The 18,591-nt window shown below is 32.3% G+C and overlaps 1 protein-coding gene across 1 annotated transcript; it reads right to left on the reverse strand.

Annotated features, from left to right (window-relative positions):
• Positions 1-12,132: 12,132 nt before the first annotated feature.
• LOC132730967 (alpha-(1,3)-fucosyltransferase C-like) lies at positions 12,133-13,630 on the reverse strand. Its single transcript, XM_060717054.1, has one exon. It carries the CDS (start codon positions 13,624-13,626, stop codon positions 12,133-12,135), a length of 1,494 nt encoding a protein of 497 aa, XP_060573037.1. The 5' UTR covers positions 13,627-13,630.
• Between the last annotated feature and the right edge of the window lie 4,961 nt (positions 13,631-18,591).

The raw sequence follows: 18,591 nt of genomic DNA on the forward strand, positions 1-18,591 counted from the left end.
ATCTTTCCATTTACCTTTAAATATTTCCATTTACCTATAAATACTTCCATTTACCTTTAAATATTTCCATTTACCTATAAATATTTCCATTTACATTTTTTTTTTAAATATTTCCATTTACCTATAAATACTTCCATTTACCTATAAATATCTCCATTTACCTATGAATATTTCCATTTACCTATAAATATCTCCATTTACCTATAAATATTTTCACTTCCCTATAAATATTTCCATTTCCCTATAAATATTTCCATTTATATTTTATGAATATTTTCATTTCCCTATAAATATTTCCATTTACATGTTATAAAAATTTTCATTTACCTATAAATATTTCCATTTACCTATAAATATTTCCATCTACCTATCAATATTTTCATTTACCAACAAATATTTCCATTTACATTTATAAATATTTCCATTTACATTTATAAATATTTCCATTTACCTATAAGTACTTTTATTTACCTATAAATATCTCCATTTACCTATAAATATTTCCATTTACCAATAACTATAGATATTTCCTTTCATTTTTAACAAATAAATAATATTGATTTCACAGCTTTATTTTTTTCCGTATATTTGCGACAAAAATAGTTCCTTATTCATATTTAAAAAAATGCAGTGCTTGTTTTTTTAAAAAAAATATATATAAAACAATGCCATGTTTGTATTCAAAAGATAAAAAAAAATCGTTCCTTTTTCTATGCAAAATAAATCATATAATATTGAATTTGAAAAGTGCGCTTAAAGTTTAGGAGTCTTTTTTAAATAGCAACACTGTATATTTATTTATTTCAATTTAAAATTTAGTGAACTATCGAAATTGTTTTAAAGAATTATTATCCTTATTCAGGCTTATCGTGGTCTGAAAAAAAATGTTAAGGAGATGCAAGGTTATAAAATCTCTCAAACAACAACAACAACAACAACAACAAAAACACAAACACAAAACACACACAACAAAAAACAACAACAACAACAAAAACCAACAACAACAAAAACCAGCAAACAAACAGAACTTGATAGAGAAAAAAAGGCGCGACCAAGTTTTAAAACAGTAGTTCAAGAGTCCTTGAAACAGTTGGAAATGACACAGTTCAGCCTACTGCAGCCTTTTTTTAAAGGGGTCACGGCCAGATGTTACCGTAACAACATTAAATAACACTGATAATGTGTGTTTTCCTTTCTTCTGTGCAGAAAAAGTGACTATACAATAGCATAACGGCAAAGAATGGGCATAAAAAACAAAATTTGCACTGTCAAAATAATAAAAAATTGAGACGTTCAATTAGGGCGTTTCGGTGCGTTTGTGTGTGCTGCTAATATACGGTGTGCTTTCGTTTAATTTACACGGGATCAAATGCATCAAAACTTTAATTTTCATTTTTGATTTACATTATACAGAACAACCATACATCCACACTCTCCGATTTTAAATTAGATTAAATCGTGTTCGTTTAAAAGTATTTGCATTTGTTATTCAAAAAAAAATTCTGTAGCTTTCTCCTTAATGACTAAACACCTGATTTTTATTAATATCAATAAATCACGGCTACACTTTCACTTGCTTTTAAATAAATAAAAAAACTTTTTCACCACGAGTCTTTCTTTCCATTCTTTACAACTGATAATGTTTTAAATTATATATTGTGTATACAAACGGATCTTTATATTTAAATTCTTAAACAATTTCAATCAAATTTTGCATTTCTATTCTCAGCCATTTTTTGCCAATTTTATTCAATCGAGAAAACTGCATTGTGGGATCTCGCCAATAATTCTAGAGAGAAAAAAATGCCATATGATATTAAATAAATTTTCTGCCGTTTAAAGCTATCTCATATGATAGCCCGTAAAACATCGTTGAAAATTAATTAAAATGTTCTTAAATGATCTAACAATGTACTTTTTGTATCAATTTTCCTTTTGTTCACGTTCTAAAGCACGGCTTTGTATCATTTATTCCGTGTCTAATTGGGCGAAATTGTCTTGTCCCTTTGGTTCGCGTATAAAACTAAGAAGCACTAATTGTCGACTATCTGAGATAAATAACTGCACGATCAACCATTAAGCTGTTTTAAATTGACTAGACCCTTCTTTGTTTCATTCAATTATAGATAAATCATCCGTAATGCGTTTACTTTGAAGAATAGAGACTTTGTAATGAGAGCAATTTTCTAGGAACCCGCCTTGTGCAAGGTTTGTTATCACAGCAAGGTAGCCATTTCAATTTTGTGGTCATAATCTTGCAAAACAAGACCTGGTATTTCTTGGAATTATTCTCAATTTCTTGTTCTGAAAGGAACTGAAGGTTACTGCCATTATATGAAAGACTTGTACGTACACAGTACATCATCTTAAAACTCTTATAATATAACTTTTATAATTTTTACTTAACATACAAATGTTACTTTACATTTTATTTTTGTAATTATAGACATATTTATTAACTAACAACTTCATTACGGTGCCTTTACCACTGGACTTCGTTATATTATTATCAACATTTGATGATTTTCATGACTGTCTACACCACGTGACTCTATGATTGTCTACACAACATGACTATGATCGTCTACACCACGTGACTCTATGATCGTCTACACCACGTAACACTATGATTGTCTACATAACGTGACACTATGATTGTCTACCCCACGTGACAATATGATTGTCTACATGATTGTCGACACCACGTGACTCTATGATTGTCTACACCACGAGACTCTCTTACTGAATTGCCGAGAAAATTATTTATTGACAAGATACCTTTTTATCAAATTCGAAGTTCTCATAATATCGTAAATATACATAAGAAGAAGATAAGAAAAGTACCGTTTTGAATTTTTATATAATTATATTATCATAATTGTTTTCACAGATATATTTAATAAGAGCCTCTACTTACATTATATATTCTACAAACCACATATGAGCCGCGTCATGACAAAACCAACATAATGGGTGTGTGACCAGCATGGATCCAGACCAGCCGCGCAGTCTGATCAGGATCCATGCTTTCGCGTACAAACCCCATTACATGTAGAGAAACTGATAGCGAACAGCATGGATTCTGATCAGACTGCGCAGACTGGTCTAGATCCATGCTGGTCGCAAACCCATTATGTTGGTTTTGTCATGATGCGGCTCAAATATGTATGTAGACATTGACTGTTTGAGAAGAAGGGAAATTTGATCTTGACGAGACTTCAATATCAGGTTTTACCAAAAAAATATAAACCAAATTACAAATGTTAATTCTTTCTTTCTTTCTTTTTAGAAACATATATGATAAAAGACTCTCCCCTGAAATCTTATTTTTTTTTTTTTAAAACTTAAGAAATTTAGAATTTTGCTTTGGAAAACTTTCTTAAATTAAAATAAAAGATATATGTTTTGCAAAAATTGCAAAACGTATAAATATTCTTTCCTAGCATTCAACAAAACTACAGCGTATAACAACAACAACAACGACGACGACGACGACAACAACAACAACAGCAGCAGCAGTAGCAAAAGCAAAATAAGGCAACAAAACAATGGAATGAACTCTTTTAATGGCGTAGTAGTTCTCAACAATTCTTAACAACGGCAAGTAGAAATTCTTTTAACATTTCCTCTTCTGATTTAGAAGTATTAAGCCGTTTAGCTTTGTCTTTTAATAACCTTAACGTTTGTTACAAGCGTGTGTTTATAACGTGACACCGTATTTTATCTTAAAAGTTTCTTTTTCCTTTCTTTAGAAAAAAACTTGTATTTTACATAAGGCATTAATACATTATCAGAAAAGAGTTTAAGCCAAGATTATGGGCGTTAATACGCTCCTATCTGTGACCGGAATGAACTTCGGACCATAATTATTTGATTCCATGTCAGAAGCGATTTTTCGTAAAATCATTAGAGTAAAGCCGGTTTTTATACCTAGTAATTAATGCACAATTAATCATACAATCAATTTTCGACGCTATCTTGAAAAGAGATAGTGTTCCTAAACTTAATTAGAATAAAATAGGATATTTATTGCTTGAGCTTGCGTTAATTTTCAATAAAATCGTCAAACCGGAAGGAGCGATGACACAAACACTAGTTCACACTCTCGCGAGAAGTGGGCGCGTGAATTTAGGCCACGTGCCGACAGTGCTACCCTCGAATCTAAAGTAATTGTCGATGAATGTCGGTTTCTTTTATCGGCAGAATGTATCAATATGCTCACTGTCTCGGCATTAATATCAATAATTGTTATAATTGTTACACTGAAGACTGACATATTTATTAAAGTACATGTGTTTTCTTTTCTTAGCCAAGAACAGGGTCTGAGGTTATGTAGAAATTCCCTAAGCACAAACTCAGATCTCAGGTATTTGATTGGTCAAAAACTGTCACAGAATGTACACTGACCAATGAAAATCCTTAAGTTTGAGAGAAAAGTTTTAAAACCTCATGACAAGGCCCTTTAATTTATGTAATTTGCCACATTAGTCAACGATTCGTGTCTTTACTTTGAATATATGTTTCTTTCAAACTAATAAAAAAATATTTCAACCTTTAAAGTCGCTCACTATCATTATAACACCAATTTTCAGGTTTTTACTTCACTTACAATTCCGCATTGACTATATCGCAAGGAAAGTTTGCAGTAACCAGAAAAAGATAAATTTTACAAAATGGTATTTTCTTTACAAAAAAGTATGAATATTAAAAAAGAACGAAACTAATTTTTGCAATTATTTAAAAAAAGAAAGAAAAAATATCAGTTCCATTATAAACTGGATCACCCTTTCTTTTAAGTAACACACTTTAACCAATGATAAACGAGTTCAGCCAATATGTCTTGTTGAAGTTAAAACATAAATTCAGACTAGTTTGTTAAGTCTAGGTTAGAAAATAAAACTCAATCTTCCAACTCCCCACTCTCTTTCCCTTTAACATACCGTACCATTTATTTTTTTTATCTTTTTAAATTAAACGCTACTCTTCTTTAAGAGGGTGGGAATTTAGAATCGACAGACACGCTAAAAATGTATGAATCTTCTTAAACATTTTATAACATTCCTTCAAAGTATCTTATAACACTTTGGAAAATAATTTTGACGTATTTTTCTCCAGAGCAAATATTATAGAAGAAAACGAAAATTATCATAAATAAGTTTTAGAAAAACACTTTGTTTTTCCTTAAATCTTAAAATGGAATTTCTTTAATGGAATTTTCTGAGTCCCGCCGCTAGACAAAAATCACCCATTTCCGGCTTCAATTTGCAAGTGTTCAGAAACGGCGAACTTCTTTCTTTTCAATTTGACGCAAAAGTATTTTCCTATCTATTTACCCCCATTAAATCGCGGCCTTTAATGCGATATATTAATTTACAACACAAATTGGAGAATTAATTTTGCTCAGAATAGATAAAATAAATACAGCGTTAAGTCTGAGACGTTGAATATATTCTTGTGATGAAGCCAACTAACATCTCGTATATCTGTTCATTTATCATTACCACTCGCGGAATAGTAATTAAGGAGAAATTGTTCATTTGTAAAACGTCTCTTGCGCGGAAATTGCCGCTGGATGGATCCAGACATTAAGCTATTACTTGCCTATTATGGTGAACACCACCATCATCCTCTTTTCAAGACCAATTAGGGAACGCTTGTCAGCCTCTCGCGACATACTTCGAGAATTCGCGAGAATCTAATAGCGTTCGAACCTATGGGGAGTTGATGGCTTGCTTTTGTATTTAATACCATTGCTTTAAAAGGAGAGAATTTGTGACGACGTGATTTGACTTCTACCTAATGCGATTTTACCCATACCAACTGACACGCAATTTTATTCGCATTTTATCATCTTCTATTTCATTCTAAGTTAATTGAAGATCGGATTTGTCTTCGTGTTTATTTGTCCGCGAATGCAATATAATTACTTCATTTAATTTGGGGATCAGGGCAAATCGGGATTTATTGGGATTCAATCTCTGTTTAAAAAGGGCAATATGTCTGTAGAGAAATGGAATAAAAGGAAAGATTGGAACAGATCTTTCTATCATGATGACATAAAATGGAATCCTTACTAACAACTTAAGTTTAAAGAGCCCCGAGGATTTGCGACACAGTAAAGGAATTAACTTGATTTACGGCAGTTCCATACACTAAGATGAGGCCAATTATATTGTCGACATTTATAAAAATCAAATTATTTCTTTTCTTTTCCTTTTCAGTTGTATACATACATTTTAGAGGAGAAGATTTCCCGTTGGCATTTGTTAAGGAATTATTGAATTATTTTATTCAATGTATATAGATATGAGAAACAGAGATGTTTTCTTAAGGTATTAAAATGTAATTATTGTAATATATGACCTTTTTGTTGTAGTAAGTAATTTACTATGGGGGCAATATTTATAAATGCCCAAAAACGAAGTTAACTATAATACTAAAAATCATTTCAAAATGATCTATTTGAATATTTTGTAAAGTAAACCGAGTAACCCTGTTCGCGTATTTCATTTGTTTTTTAATACTGTACAATCTTCTATAGTATGTCCCACCAAAATTGAAAAGTTCATTTTTTTGTATTAAATATAACAATAAAATCATTTGTATGTTAACCCTGACGTCAATATCTTTAGGCATTTTTTTCTAATATTTTCAAAATGTTCAAATTGTACTTTTTTCAAGGTGACTTACGTTGTAACCTGACGTGACGTCAATTTCAATACTGACGTCATTAAGGGCTCGAGGGTCACCTTTTAGTTTACAAAAACTTGTTTAATTTCCATTCAACCTCGATCTGTGTTAATTCATACACGACATATCTTCATTTCCATTTTTATTGGGACAGACTATAGTGTTTTTATTACAGATGAAAATCATTGGATCTAAGACCTTTTGGGAAAATGCCAAATTCCTTGACAATTTTAAAAAATAACAAAAATACCCCCCCCCCCCAAAAAAAAAAAATAAAAAAAAATAAAAATAAAATATATATATATATAAATAAATTAATTGATTAATTTGTGAAAACTTTGTTCTTTCATATAAAATACAAAAAATAGAATTCGAATCTTTATCAAGAGGACAACACAATTTTATACCTGGTAAAAAGACATGAAGACCTGAGTAAAAAAACCTTTTGTCCCGCATGAACGACAAAGAGTAGCAATGGCGTAGCCAAACCTGTTTTTTGACCGAGGCAATTAGCGGGGTCAGGGGGGATACCTCCCACCCCCGTATTTTTTTCTTTATTTTTACCTAGAATGTCTCTGATGAATTTTGGAGCACTCTGGGACAAGCTTTTTGTCTTTCTGAATCTAATCATTTGTCTAACATTAAAGAAAATTTTATTTATATTTCGGAAAACAAACAAGAAAAGTTTATGTTCTTTATAAGATTTGAAATACAGCACATTTTATTAAATTTATCTATTAGCCCAGGTTCGAAGTTTCATGAAAATTCCATGGTAATTCTTCTGTTTCCAGGAGAATCCCATTACTTTAAAATCTTATTATAGTCAAGTGACATTTGTTTATGAATATGTATCAAAGCTCGACCATTTAATCTAGCATCCTTCATAGATGATCGAGTCCATTCTTCTTTAACTTATATTTGAGGCATTTCTTTTCTTTTCTGTTTTCTTTATCAAGACCAATTATTCTACCTTATATATTTATTAAGTTCTCAAATTTTAACCATGACAACTGCCTCGGTTTGCCTAAGAGTGGCTAGGGCGCTGAGTAGCATCAAATAAATTTTATGTAAAGATAGCCTAAATGAAAACAAAATCTAAATTGAATCCATTAAAAAGAAAGAAAAGAAAAAATTAAAAGAAAAAATAATACAAGTAAAAAAAAATCATGCACTCGGAACACCTCACTGCTTATCCATGATCATTTCATACGGATTGGTGCGTATTTTTTCTGTTAAAATTCTTAAATTGTGAAATGCACTCAGACAAGGTTATATTCTGGGTAACAATATCCAATATCCATTTTTAGATATGAAATTTGAAATTAAATTTAGCTAAAATAACATTACTTATCTAAATTTTAAATGATTTACTACTCCATTGAGTTTTTTCCCATTAAATGGAAAAAATGAAGAAAAAAAATCTTTAAAGAAAATAGATCTTTGAGAAATTTTGAGAACTTATTTTTTATATTATCACATGCATCACATTCTGAAAGCCTTTTCGTGAATACGACGAAATAAAAAAAAAGGAATGTAATGAATAGTAAAATTTATTTAAAAAGAAATATCAATTTGTGACAAAACTATAACTGAAAAAGATGTGTTTATAAAGTTCAGATGTTCAACTAAAGATTTATTTATAAATACCGTTTTTTCTAAATTTGACATATATGATATATTGAAATCGTGTACTTTTCAAAACTATTTCTATAGAATTACTTAACTATATATAGACAGAGTTCATGTACGAGGGTTTTTTGTCATTTAATTTAATCATGTTTATATGAGGATTAGTTTATACTCACTTATTTTGGTAGCTATAAGCTTATTGAAACCCTCTCGGATCCTTTCCTGAAAACCAACCAGTATTAGGCATTAAGAGTACAGTCCCCCCCCCCCACACCCCAAAAACAAAGGCTAACCCCTGACGGTTTCGGATTAGTGAGGATAACGAGACCAGGTTGTTTAGAAAAAGTGACATATTAATTTATTATTTATTCAACAAGAAAATATTTACAGAAGGGCCAAAATCATTTTAGGCCCAACTCAAATTTTTGTATAAATGTACATAATGATTTTGCTTAATGTATAATGGTGTAAGAAGTTTGACGGAAAAAACTAAAAGTTGTGACTGACATTTTTGTTTATTTTTTTAACGTAAACTATTACCAGTTTTGGAAAATACTGTCAAACAATTAATCAACAATGTTTGTGTTATAGAGATATGACTTGTTTGTTAGTTTCATTTTACGCCTTTTCCAACAGTATTTCAGTCATATAGGCGGGCAGTTTCCTAACCATCGTTCCCAGTACTAGACTACCTTTCTCCGCGCAAAAACTACCAAAGCATCTCCCGCGGATCTAATCCATGCCAGAGAGGTATAACTGGATTAGAAGTCATCGACTCATACCCCTCGACCACGGAGGCGGTACTATAGATATATGAAGTTGTTATATGTCTGTTTACAAATAGAGAAAAATATATTCATCTAATCTACCCTCGCATGTGCACATTTTAAACTCTTTATTTTTGAAAGTTTACTTTTTCATTAACTGATGGTTAACGCATCAGGAATGAAACAAACCTTCAATTTGATGGTTTTTACCAACATTATTGTTGTGAATCATACATAATAAGTTTTAAAATCAAGGGCATTTTATGTATATTTACTGAATTTTAATGTAATTTTAATTAATATACCAGCATGACAAACAAGAGAAATAAGTTACACTGCCAAAAATAAGATAATAAAAGTGATTCTATAAACGAGAATTATACAATGACATTTAGAACATAAAGACAACAGTAACTGGCCTATTTCAACAGTAGAGAGTAAGGCCTGCCTAGATTTTTGACAATTAAGTCATCCTAGATATTGAATAATCAGGACGGCCTAGATATTGTATAATCAGGTCAAACAAGTTGTTGAGTCAAGCCAGTCAAGATATTTAAGACAGATTTTGAGTCAGTCTTGTCTAGATATTTGTTTCAGGCATGTCTGGAAATGAGACAATCAGGCCAGTCTAGATATTTGAGAGGCAGGCCAGTCTAGAAATTTGAATCAGACCAGTTAAGATATTTGTGTCAGGCCAGTCTAGATATTTGAGAGTCAGGCCAGTCTAGATATTTGAAAGTCAGGTTGCCTAGATATTTGATAATCAGGCCAGTCTAGATATTTGAGAGGCAGGCAAGTCTAGAAATTTAAGTCAGGCCAGTTAAGATATTTGTGTTAGGCCAGTCTAAATATTTGAGAGTCAGACCAGTCTAGATATTTGAAAGTCAGGTAGCCTGGATATTTGAGAATCAGGCCAGCCTTGATATTTTAGAGTCAGGTCAGTCTAGATATTTGAGAGTCTGGACAGTCTAGATATTAGAGAGGCAGGTAAGTCTAGATATTTGAGAATCAGGCCAGCCTTGATATTTTAGAGTCAGGTCAGTCTAGATATTTGAGGGTCAGGCCAGTCTAGATATTTGAGAGTCAGGCCAGCCTAGATATTTGAGAATCAGGCCAGCCTTGATATTTTAGAGTCAGGTCAGTCTAGATATTTGAGAGTCTGGACAGTCTAGATATTAGAGAGGCAGGTAAGTCTAGATATTTGACAGTCAAGTCAGTCTAGATATTTGAGATTCAGGACAGTCTAGATATTAGAGAGTCAGGTCAGTCTAGATATTTGACAGTCAGGACAGTCTAGATATTTGAGAGGCAGGTTAGTCTAGATATTTGAGAGGCAGGTTAGTCTAAATATTTGACAGTCAGGTCAGCCTAGATATTTGAGAGGCAGGTTAGTCTAGATATTTGAGAGTCAGGTCAGCCTAGATATTTGAGAGTCAAGTCAGTTTGGATATTTGAGAGGCAGGTTAGTCTAGATATTTGAGATTCAGGACAGTCTAGATATTTGAGAGGCAGGTCAGTCTAGATAATAGAGAGGCAGATTAGTCTAGATATTTGAGAGTCAGGACAGTCTAGATATTTGAGAGGCAGGTTAGTCTAGATATTTTAGAGGCAGGTTAGTCTAGATATTTGAGAGTCATGACAGTCTAGATATTTGAGAGGCAGGTCAGCCTAGATATTTGAGAGGCAGGTTAGTTTAGATATTTGTGAGTCAGGTTAGTCTAGATATTTGAGAAGCAGGTTAGTCTAGATATTTGAGAGTCAGGTTAGTCTAGATATTTGAGAGGCAGGTTTGTGTAGATATTTGAGAGTCAGGAAAGTTTGGATATTTGAGAGGCAGGTTAGTCTAGATATTTGAGAGTCAGGACAGTCTAGATATTTGAGAGTCAGGTCAGCCTAGATATTTGAGAGTCAAGTCAGTTTGGATATTTGAGAGGCAGGTTAGTCTAGATATTTGAGAGTCAGGACAGTTTGGATATTTGAGAGGCAGGTTAGTCTAGATATTTGAGAGTCATGACATTCTAGATATTTGAGAGTCAGGACAGTCTAGATATTTGAAAGTCAGGACAGTCTAGATATTTGAGAGTCAAGTCAGTCTAGATATTTGATTCAGCATATTGATATAAGACTGAGCAGTTTTAAATTCCACGCAAGAAATTTTAATCATGGATAGTGCTTAAGTTCTATCAAGTATGTTTATTTCTGAAATAATCGTTTGTTGACGTACATAATGATTTTAAAAATGGAGGCATTTTGTTGCATTCAAATGAGATTAACAAGTAATTAGAGACAAAGCATGACGTTTATATTCTCTTTTTTCAGAGCTTACTAATTTAACAAAAGGATATAAATGCCACTTAAAACAAATTTTATGACTTTTTTTCTAAAATTCTATTTAAGTTTCATTCAAACGTGCACAGCTCAAGTGCAGAAACTTGTTGATAAATTCATTATAAAAATATATATTCGAGATATATTTAACAATATTTTACCAAAATCTCACGGACGCACTAGGACAAAGAAACCAAAATCGGGACTGTTAAAAAGACAGGAAAGCACAATAAAACCGTTCATTTACATTGGATAGTGTGAATAATAAATAGAACAGCTTACTACAGTTTTTCATTTTCTAAATGATTATTTTATATTTTGTGTGGAATAAAACAAATGAGCCGCGCCATGACAAAACCAACATCCGAGCAGTCTGATCAGGATCCATGCTGTTCGTTATCAGGTTCTCTACTTGTTATAGGGTTTGTTAGCGAACAGCATGGATCCTGATCAGACTGCGCGGATGCGCAGGCTGGTCTGGATCCATGCTGCTCGCAAATCCATTATGTTGGTTTTGTCATGACGCGGCTCAAATAAAGAGAAGAATTACTTTGATCCATTGTATTAAGAATCATATAGCAGGTGTTTCTATTTTTTTTGAGTACATAGGCAAATTATCATAATGCTAAAAGGGAAGTAACTAAGAGCGATGCAAAAATATGACAAACGTAATTGTCTCCCTTTTGTTTTTTAACTGTATTAAAATCTAGTTAAATTGCTACACGCCGTGGCTCATCACTGCTGTGTGCAAGTTATTTTGTCTCCCATCTTTCAGATATGTACAAAGCAGCGATAGAAACATGAAAATACATGTCAATCCTATGAGATAGAAAGCAAATCTGAAAAGTCTTGACCTTTTGCTTTCACGAACTCCAAACGCTTGTAAATATAAATTTTGAAATGCTGACGTGTCGTTTAGCTGCCACCAAAGTCCTATATTTGAATACGAGCGTCTGTTGGCGTCTATATGGTTTAATTTTTCACATAAGTTACAATATGCTTTCTGCTGCATTTGCTCCAAATTAGCAGAATAAAACTTGGACTTATTCTTCAAATATTTTATATACTTATTCTTATTACCACCTAGAGTTTTCAGAAAATGTGCCAACTCTTCCGGTGAATGAAATTCCGCAGCGTTAATGACGGTTTGAGGCGGGGTAATGACGTCATAATTGGCCATTCCGTAGACGACTTGAATGATATCTTTCGGGAACCAATCAAAAAGCTTTTCCGTGACGTAATCTGTATGGAACGTATTTTCGAATGACAAAACATACCTATATTCGCTTATTATCTTATACATACAACTATGTTTGTCGTCTTCGTTATAATTTCCTTTCGGGCACGACAGTGTTCCGCAATCACCATAAATATCAACATTGATGTGCTTTTTTAATTTCTGCACGTAATATTCACGCTTGGATTTCGTTTCGCAATCGCTCACAAGCCAGACTACATCTTTGGATTTCGTGTAATAAATGCGGTCATAATCCTTCCCAAGCCTTAGCTGTATTTCATCGCGGGTTGTTAAACCTTGATTTACCGCATCCTGGTTTGTTAGAATTTCTCCATATGGCATGAATATGTCCGAATCCCGCCGGTAAGTCATGGTCCAGTTAAAAACACTTCGGAACCGAAATATATTGATGTATTTTTCAGGGTTTTTCCATACATCAGGCATGCGCATTGCAAGCGATTTATCTTTCTTTCGTTTTTCAGTTTTATTTAAAGCCGGGTCCATCATTCTTTCAAAGGCTCCCATGTACCACCACGTTTCTCTTTCTGCAAACACAAAAACTTGATCGTTATCCCGTCGAACCGGTGGCATTATTTGACCAAGATGGCATCCTTGGAAGATGATAGCATCTGCGTCTAGAGGCCCGTACACAACGTTATCCCGTACAGGGACGATTTCATGGTCTAACAGTTTACAATTTCTATATTCACATTTTCTCATTTTCACATTGTGTGCTTTCATGCGCAACCCGTGTCCCTCATGATACGTGTCAAACCATTGTATTGTTTTCATTTCACCGCGCTTTCTAGGGGAGGCTACTCGAATATCTGTTTGTTTCACATGATATGCAGAGTTATTCTTCTTTCTGCGAATTTTTCGCTGGTTGGTATCAATGTTTATGTGTTTTAAAACAAGTAAAAGGAACATAACGATCACAATTATTATCGAAATGTTTCTTCTTAATAAAAAACTCATTCTCCCGTTTATTAACTACAAAAATCTGAAATATAAAAGTTGCAATTAATGATAAGTTTTTCCACATTTTGATACGAGTAACGTCAGTTGTTTTTATCCATGATTGAATACGAGGAGGATCTTGAAAACGCTATTCATTTGTGAATATATGGAACAAAAAATCATAAGCAAGGGACGTGGAATTAGAAGACAAAATGCAAGTAATTAAGCAAAAGGTAACCCTATTTAGTAAAATAAAAAAACTTACTTTCGAATCTTGAATGTGGCAAAAACTAGAAATTACTAAAATTTATTTAGGATAACGCTTCTCAGAGAAGTATTTGTATTTATTAATTATAGTCACAGTTGGGTTTAAACGAAAGATCCCCCTTTGTCCAACCCCATTAACATTTCATTATGATGTAGATAGATCGCATGAATTTTTATAAGAAATGTGAAGCATTACTTTAACTAATACGTGTACATTTGACATCCAAACTTACCTTTAAAGTAATTTAAAGCCATAAAAAGACTTGTGTCGAAAATCTATTGCCCATATAAATAATGGTGCTGAGTACAGTAGGACGGCATCAGAACGGACGGACGAACCACCAAGAACTTAAGAAATCCTCATTGAAAAAAAAACATACACAATTTACACTTACACTTTGAAAATAATGACAATTTGATAAAATAAGAAGACGCATTTCATGAGTATATCATGATTTTACTTTTTCCTAACAAATGGCCTGCGGCTTCTTATCTAATTAATTTTACATTCTAGATAAAGATCAAAACATTATATAACATTACAAATACTATATCTTAAAAACAGCAAAAAAAAGAAAAAAAAAGAAAATTCAAAAATTTAAATTGAATAAATAAATAAAAGTACTTACATTAGCACGATTGACTTAGTATGACTAACATCGGTAAAGATAGGGAGATACTTAATATCATAATCATCAACGTCATCATTATCATCATCATCATCACCATCATCTTCATCATCATCATCATCATCATCATCATCATCATCATCATCATCATCATCATCATCATCATCATCATCATCATCATCATCATCATCATCATCAACATCATCATTATCATCATCATCATCATTATCTTCTTCTTTTTCTTCTTCGTCTTCTTTGTCTTCTTCGTCTTCTTCGTCTACTTTGTCTTCTTTTTCATCATCATCATCATCATCATCATCATCATCATCATCACCATCATCATCAACAACAACAACAACATCATCAGCAGCAACAGCATCATATCATCAACATCAGCATCTGCAGCAGCAGCACCACCACCATGATGATGTTGATGATGATACTAATCATCACCATTTTAAGCTTTAGAATGAATTATTATTATCATCACCACAACACCACTACCAACATCATCATCATCAACATCATAATCAACAGCAGCAGTTATAGTAGCACTACCATAACCGCATTCATCATCATCACCATCATAATCACCACCACCACCACCATAATTATCATCACCAATGCCATCATCATTATTACCAGCTGCAGCAGCAGTTATAGTAGGACTACCATCACCACCAGCACCATCATAATATCATCATTATCAACAATACCAATCATCATCCCCACTACATCATAATGAATAAAATATAAAAAAAATAAAATAAATAAATAAAAAAATGATTTATAAATGAATAAAAGAATAAATAAATAAATGATTTATAAATAAATAAATAAATGATTTTTAAATCAATGAATGTTTTATAAATAAATAAATAAATAAATAAATAAATAAATAAATAAATAAATAAATAAATAAATAAATAAATAAATAAATAAATGAAAACTATCGTATATTACTAGTACTAAAAACAAAACATAAAAGAGAACAACTGATTGCACTATAGGCAGATTTTATTGCATCAGTGCTGACAATGACATATTCTGTTTAATTTCGTTTTTGTGCAACATCTTTAAACGGTTAGTTTGTACGGCATAACATTTGATGATATAGGAGTATTAGATGAGCCGCTCTGCATATATTTAATCCTTTAGAGTTAAAATGACCGCTGATTTTAAACGGGAGTAACTGTTAAAATGATTGTACCGCCGGCGTAATGCATTAAACAAATATTAATAAAAAGATTGAGTGTATAAATTTCTAATCTCAAGTTGGAGTGACATTGAGGACTTAAATGTCAACAAAACGAAATTACTATTTATAGATGTGTGATAACTTTTGAAATATTTTTACCTGTTCTACACACCTGGGATATGTTTTTATGTCAAATTGATATAATGTGTGTATACATCAAATCGTAGTATATAGTTGAAACATTTCTTTAAGCTAATGGACGTTAAAACGGACATATAAAGGTACATAATAAAGGTAATGTTTTTTGTGGGTTTTATGTCAACTTTACTTGTCTAAAGTTCGTCTGCTAACGAAGGAAATTCAACATGTTCAGGTTAAAGTAACATATTAACATGTTAAATATTTGGCTTAATCTATTGATATTTTAAATGCTTAAGTGCTAAGTACCATAAGTGTCAATAAAGATCATTGTACAAGAATGTATCTTGATACATTAGTTAAGATAATATATAAAAGGTTTAAAATAATCAACATAGCAGTGGTATAACTGATTTTCATTTCCGGGTTAATGAAACATAAATGGTTTCGGTCAATAAACTGTTTTGAAATAGCAAATACAATGTAAAGTATTTAAATACTTAAAGTTAGTGTCAATTTCTGTATATACACAAAACGTTTAAAAAGTAACGTTGACCTTGTAACCTCAACTCATCAAGGGCATCATGTTGTCATAAAGTACCATACATATACAGTCAAACTTGTCGGTCAAGGTCAGTATTTAAACTTAGTGTAATAAAAACTGACCATCTTATTTTAAAGACTTTGCTTGGCACCCTCAAAGCTATTTATCTTTCAGAATAGTTGTTAAAACGAATAATGTAACATGTAGTTACCGGGTTTCTGTATCCGGGTTCAAGTCAATGTACACTGATACAGTATTGACTGTATTTCAACTAACTGCAATAAATTCAAGAGTAGTTTGTGACAGGTAGTCGCTAAATAAGGTATAATACGCAAGTTGAAGAGATGGTAAATATGACTGCTGTTTTATTATATGAGCATAATCGTAAAACTGCCCTTGATGGTTAACCTAGGGCCAGAAAATCAAAGAAACTTTGATCTGTCATTATTTAACCGTGAACTTACTGGCCCATTAAAGTTTTATTTGTACTTTTCGTTATCTTTATCATCAATATTTGTGTGTATGAGTGTATTTGTATTTTTTATATTAGGGTGGGGTATGAGTGTATTTGGTATTTTTTTATATTAGGGTGGGGCGAAGGGGGGGGGGGCAAAGTGAGACGGAACCTTAAGAGTATATTATGCTTGAAGTCGTTGAGAGGTATACATTGTACAAGTTGACCTCCTTTTGAAACACCCTATCTTTTGAAATTGATCTTTTTTATGATCGTAAATCAAACATGCATTTATATGTCATGGCAACACCTGTTATCAGTGTTTTATAATTCAACACGTTTTATCTCGATTTCTGTATTTAACAAAGCAGAATTACATCACAAATCTACCTTTTATAATTTGGAAAGTTTTTTGTATACATGTATATTGGACTTTGCAATGACTTTTGAATATTTTGCAATTGATTTAATCTCTTAAAAAGGAGCGGTTGTCTAATGTTTTAAGTGTTCGTCATTGAGTCACCACCATTTTCCTTAAACTGATTTTTCCAGGAACGCACTATAGCGTTATTGTTTTAATTTGTAAGACTTTATTTTTCACATTAAGCACGTAACTATGTTCTTATTATTTTAGTTTTATTGCACTGACATATTCAGACGCTTGCTTAAAATAGGTTTTATTTTAATGGTTGGTATGATTTGTATATGGGCTTACATTTAAGAAGCGGAAGTTATTTGGTTTTAAAGATTTTTACTCGCCTTGGATGGATCAAAATTAAGTTCAACCCCTCCAGGTGTCTGAGATATCAACCATTTCTTGATGTTTTTTTTTTCGAAATTTGATGCACATACTTTCTTTCAAAATTTATAATTATATATTTTAACATTAACCTTTCAATTTCATATACCGGTAATGTACATGTATATTGAGGCAGTCAAAAGGTGATTATATTATGGCGGGTAATCAGAGGAGTTTAAAGATTTATAGTGATGATTTGGAAGACATGAGCGGCGTCACGACAAAACCAAAAAATGGGTGTGCGACCAGTATGGATCCAGACCAGCCTGCGCATCCGCGCAGTCTTATCAGGATCCATGCTGTTCGCTTGCATCTCTGTAACAAGTAGAGAAACTGATAGCGAACATCATGGATCCTGATCAGACTGCGCTGATGCGCAGGCTGGTCTGGATCCATGCTGGTCGCACACCCATTATGTTGGTTTTGTCATGACGCGGCTCACATAGACTAATGATAATAGAGATAGATACTAAATATGTATCTAAATATAAATCTGAGCACGTGCTGTTTTTTCTTGTGAGACTACATTACTGTCTACAATATCACATTACAGAGATTTTCACAATACAGACGCAGTCGTTTGTAACTAAATAATACTACCATTTCTACATTTGAAGATGGTGTTACAGTCAATTTAATATTTTATTGTGACCCGTGAATATGATATAAAAAGATTCACCCACACATCATCGCCATGGATGACCAATCATAAAAAGGTGTATCTATAGGACATCTTATTGTGTTTAAATACAAATGACAAGTTTCATCTTAATCGAAACACTTAAGGTGGTATTTCTTTTTATCTATATCTGGTATAATTGTCCATCTTTTTTGCTTTCCTCGTAATGTTTCTGATAAAAAAGTACAATCACAAAGTTTTTACTCTCGACATATTTCTTGACTTTCATGGAAAATCGCCGAAGTGTCCCAAATGTGTTGTACATATTCGCTACA

This window comes from Ruditapes philippinarum, unplaced genomic scaffold, assembly GCF_026571515.1.
Source record: "Ruditapes philippinarum isolate M1 unplaced genomic scaffold, ASM2657151v2 ctg162_1_1_1_1, whole genome shotgun sequence".
Classification (NCBI taxonomy): Eukaryota; Metazoa; Mollusca; class Bivalvia; order Venerida; family Veneridae; genus Ruditapes; species Ruditapes philippinarum.

Bases quoted from the DNA above. Each gene is read 5' to 3' on its own strand.
- LOC132730967 (XM_060717054.1), bottom strand. From the start codon at position 13,626: ATGAGTTTTTTATTAAGAAGAAACATTTCGATAATAATTGTGATCGTT.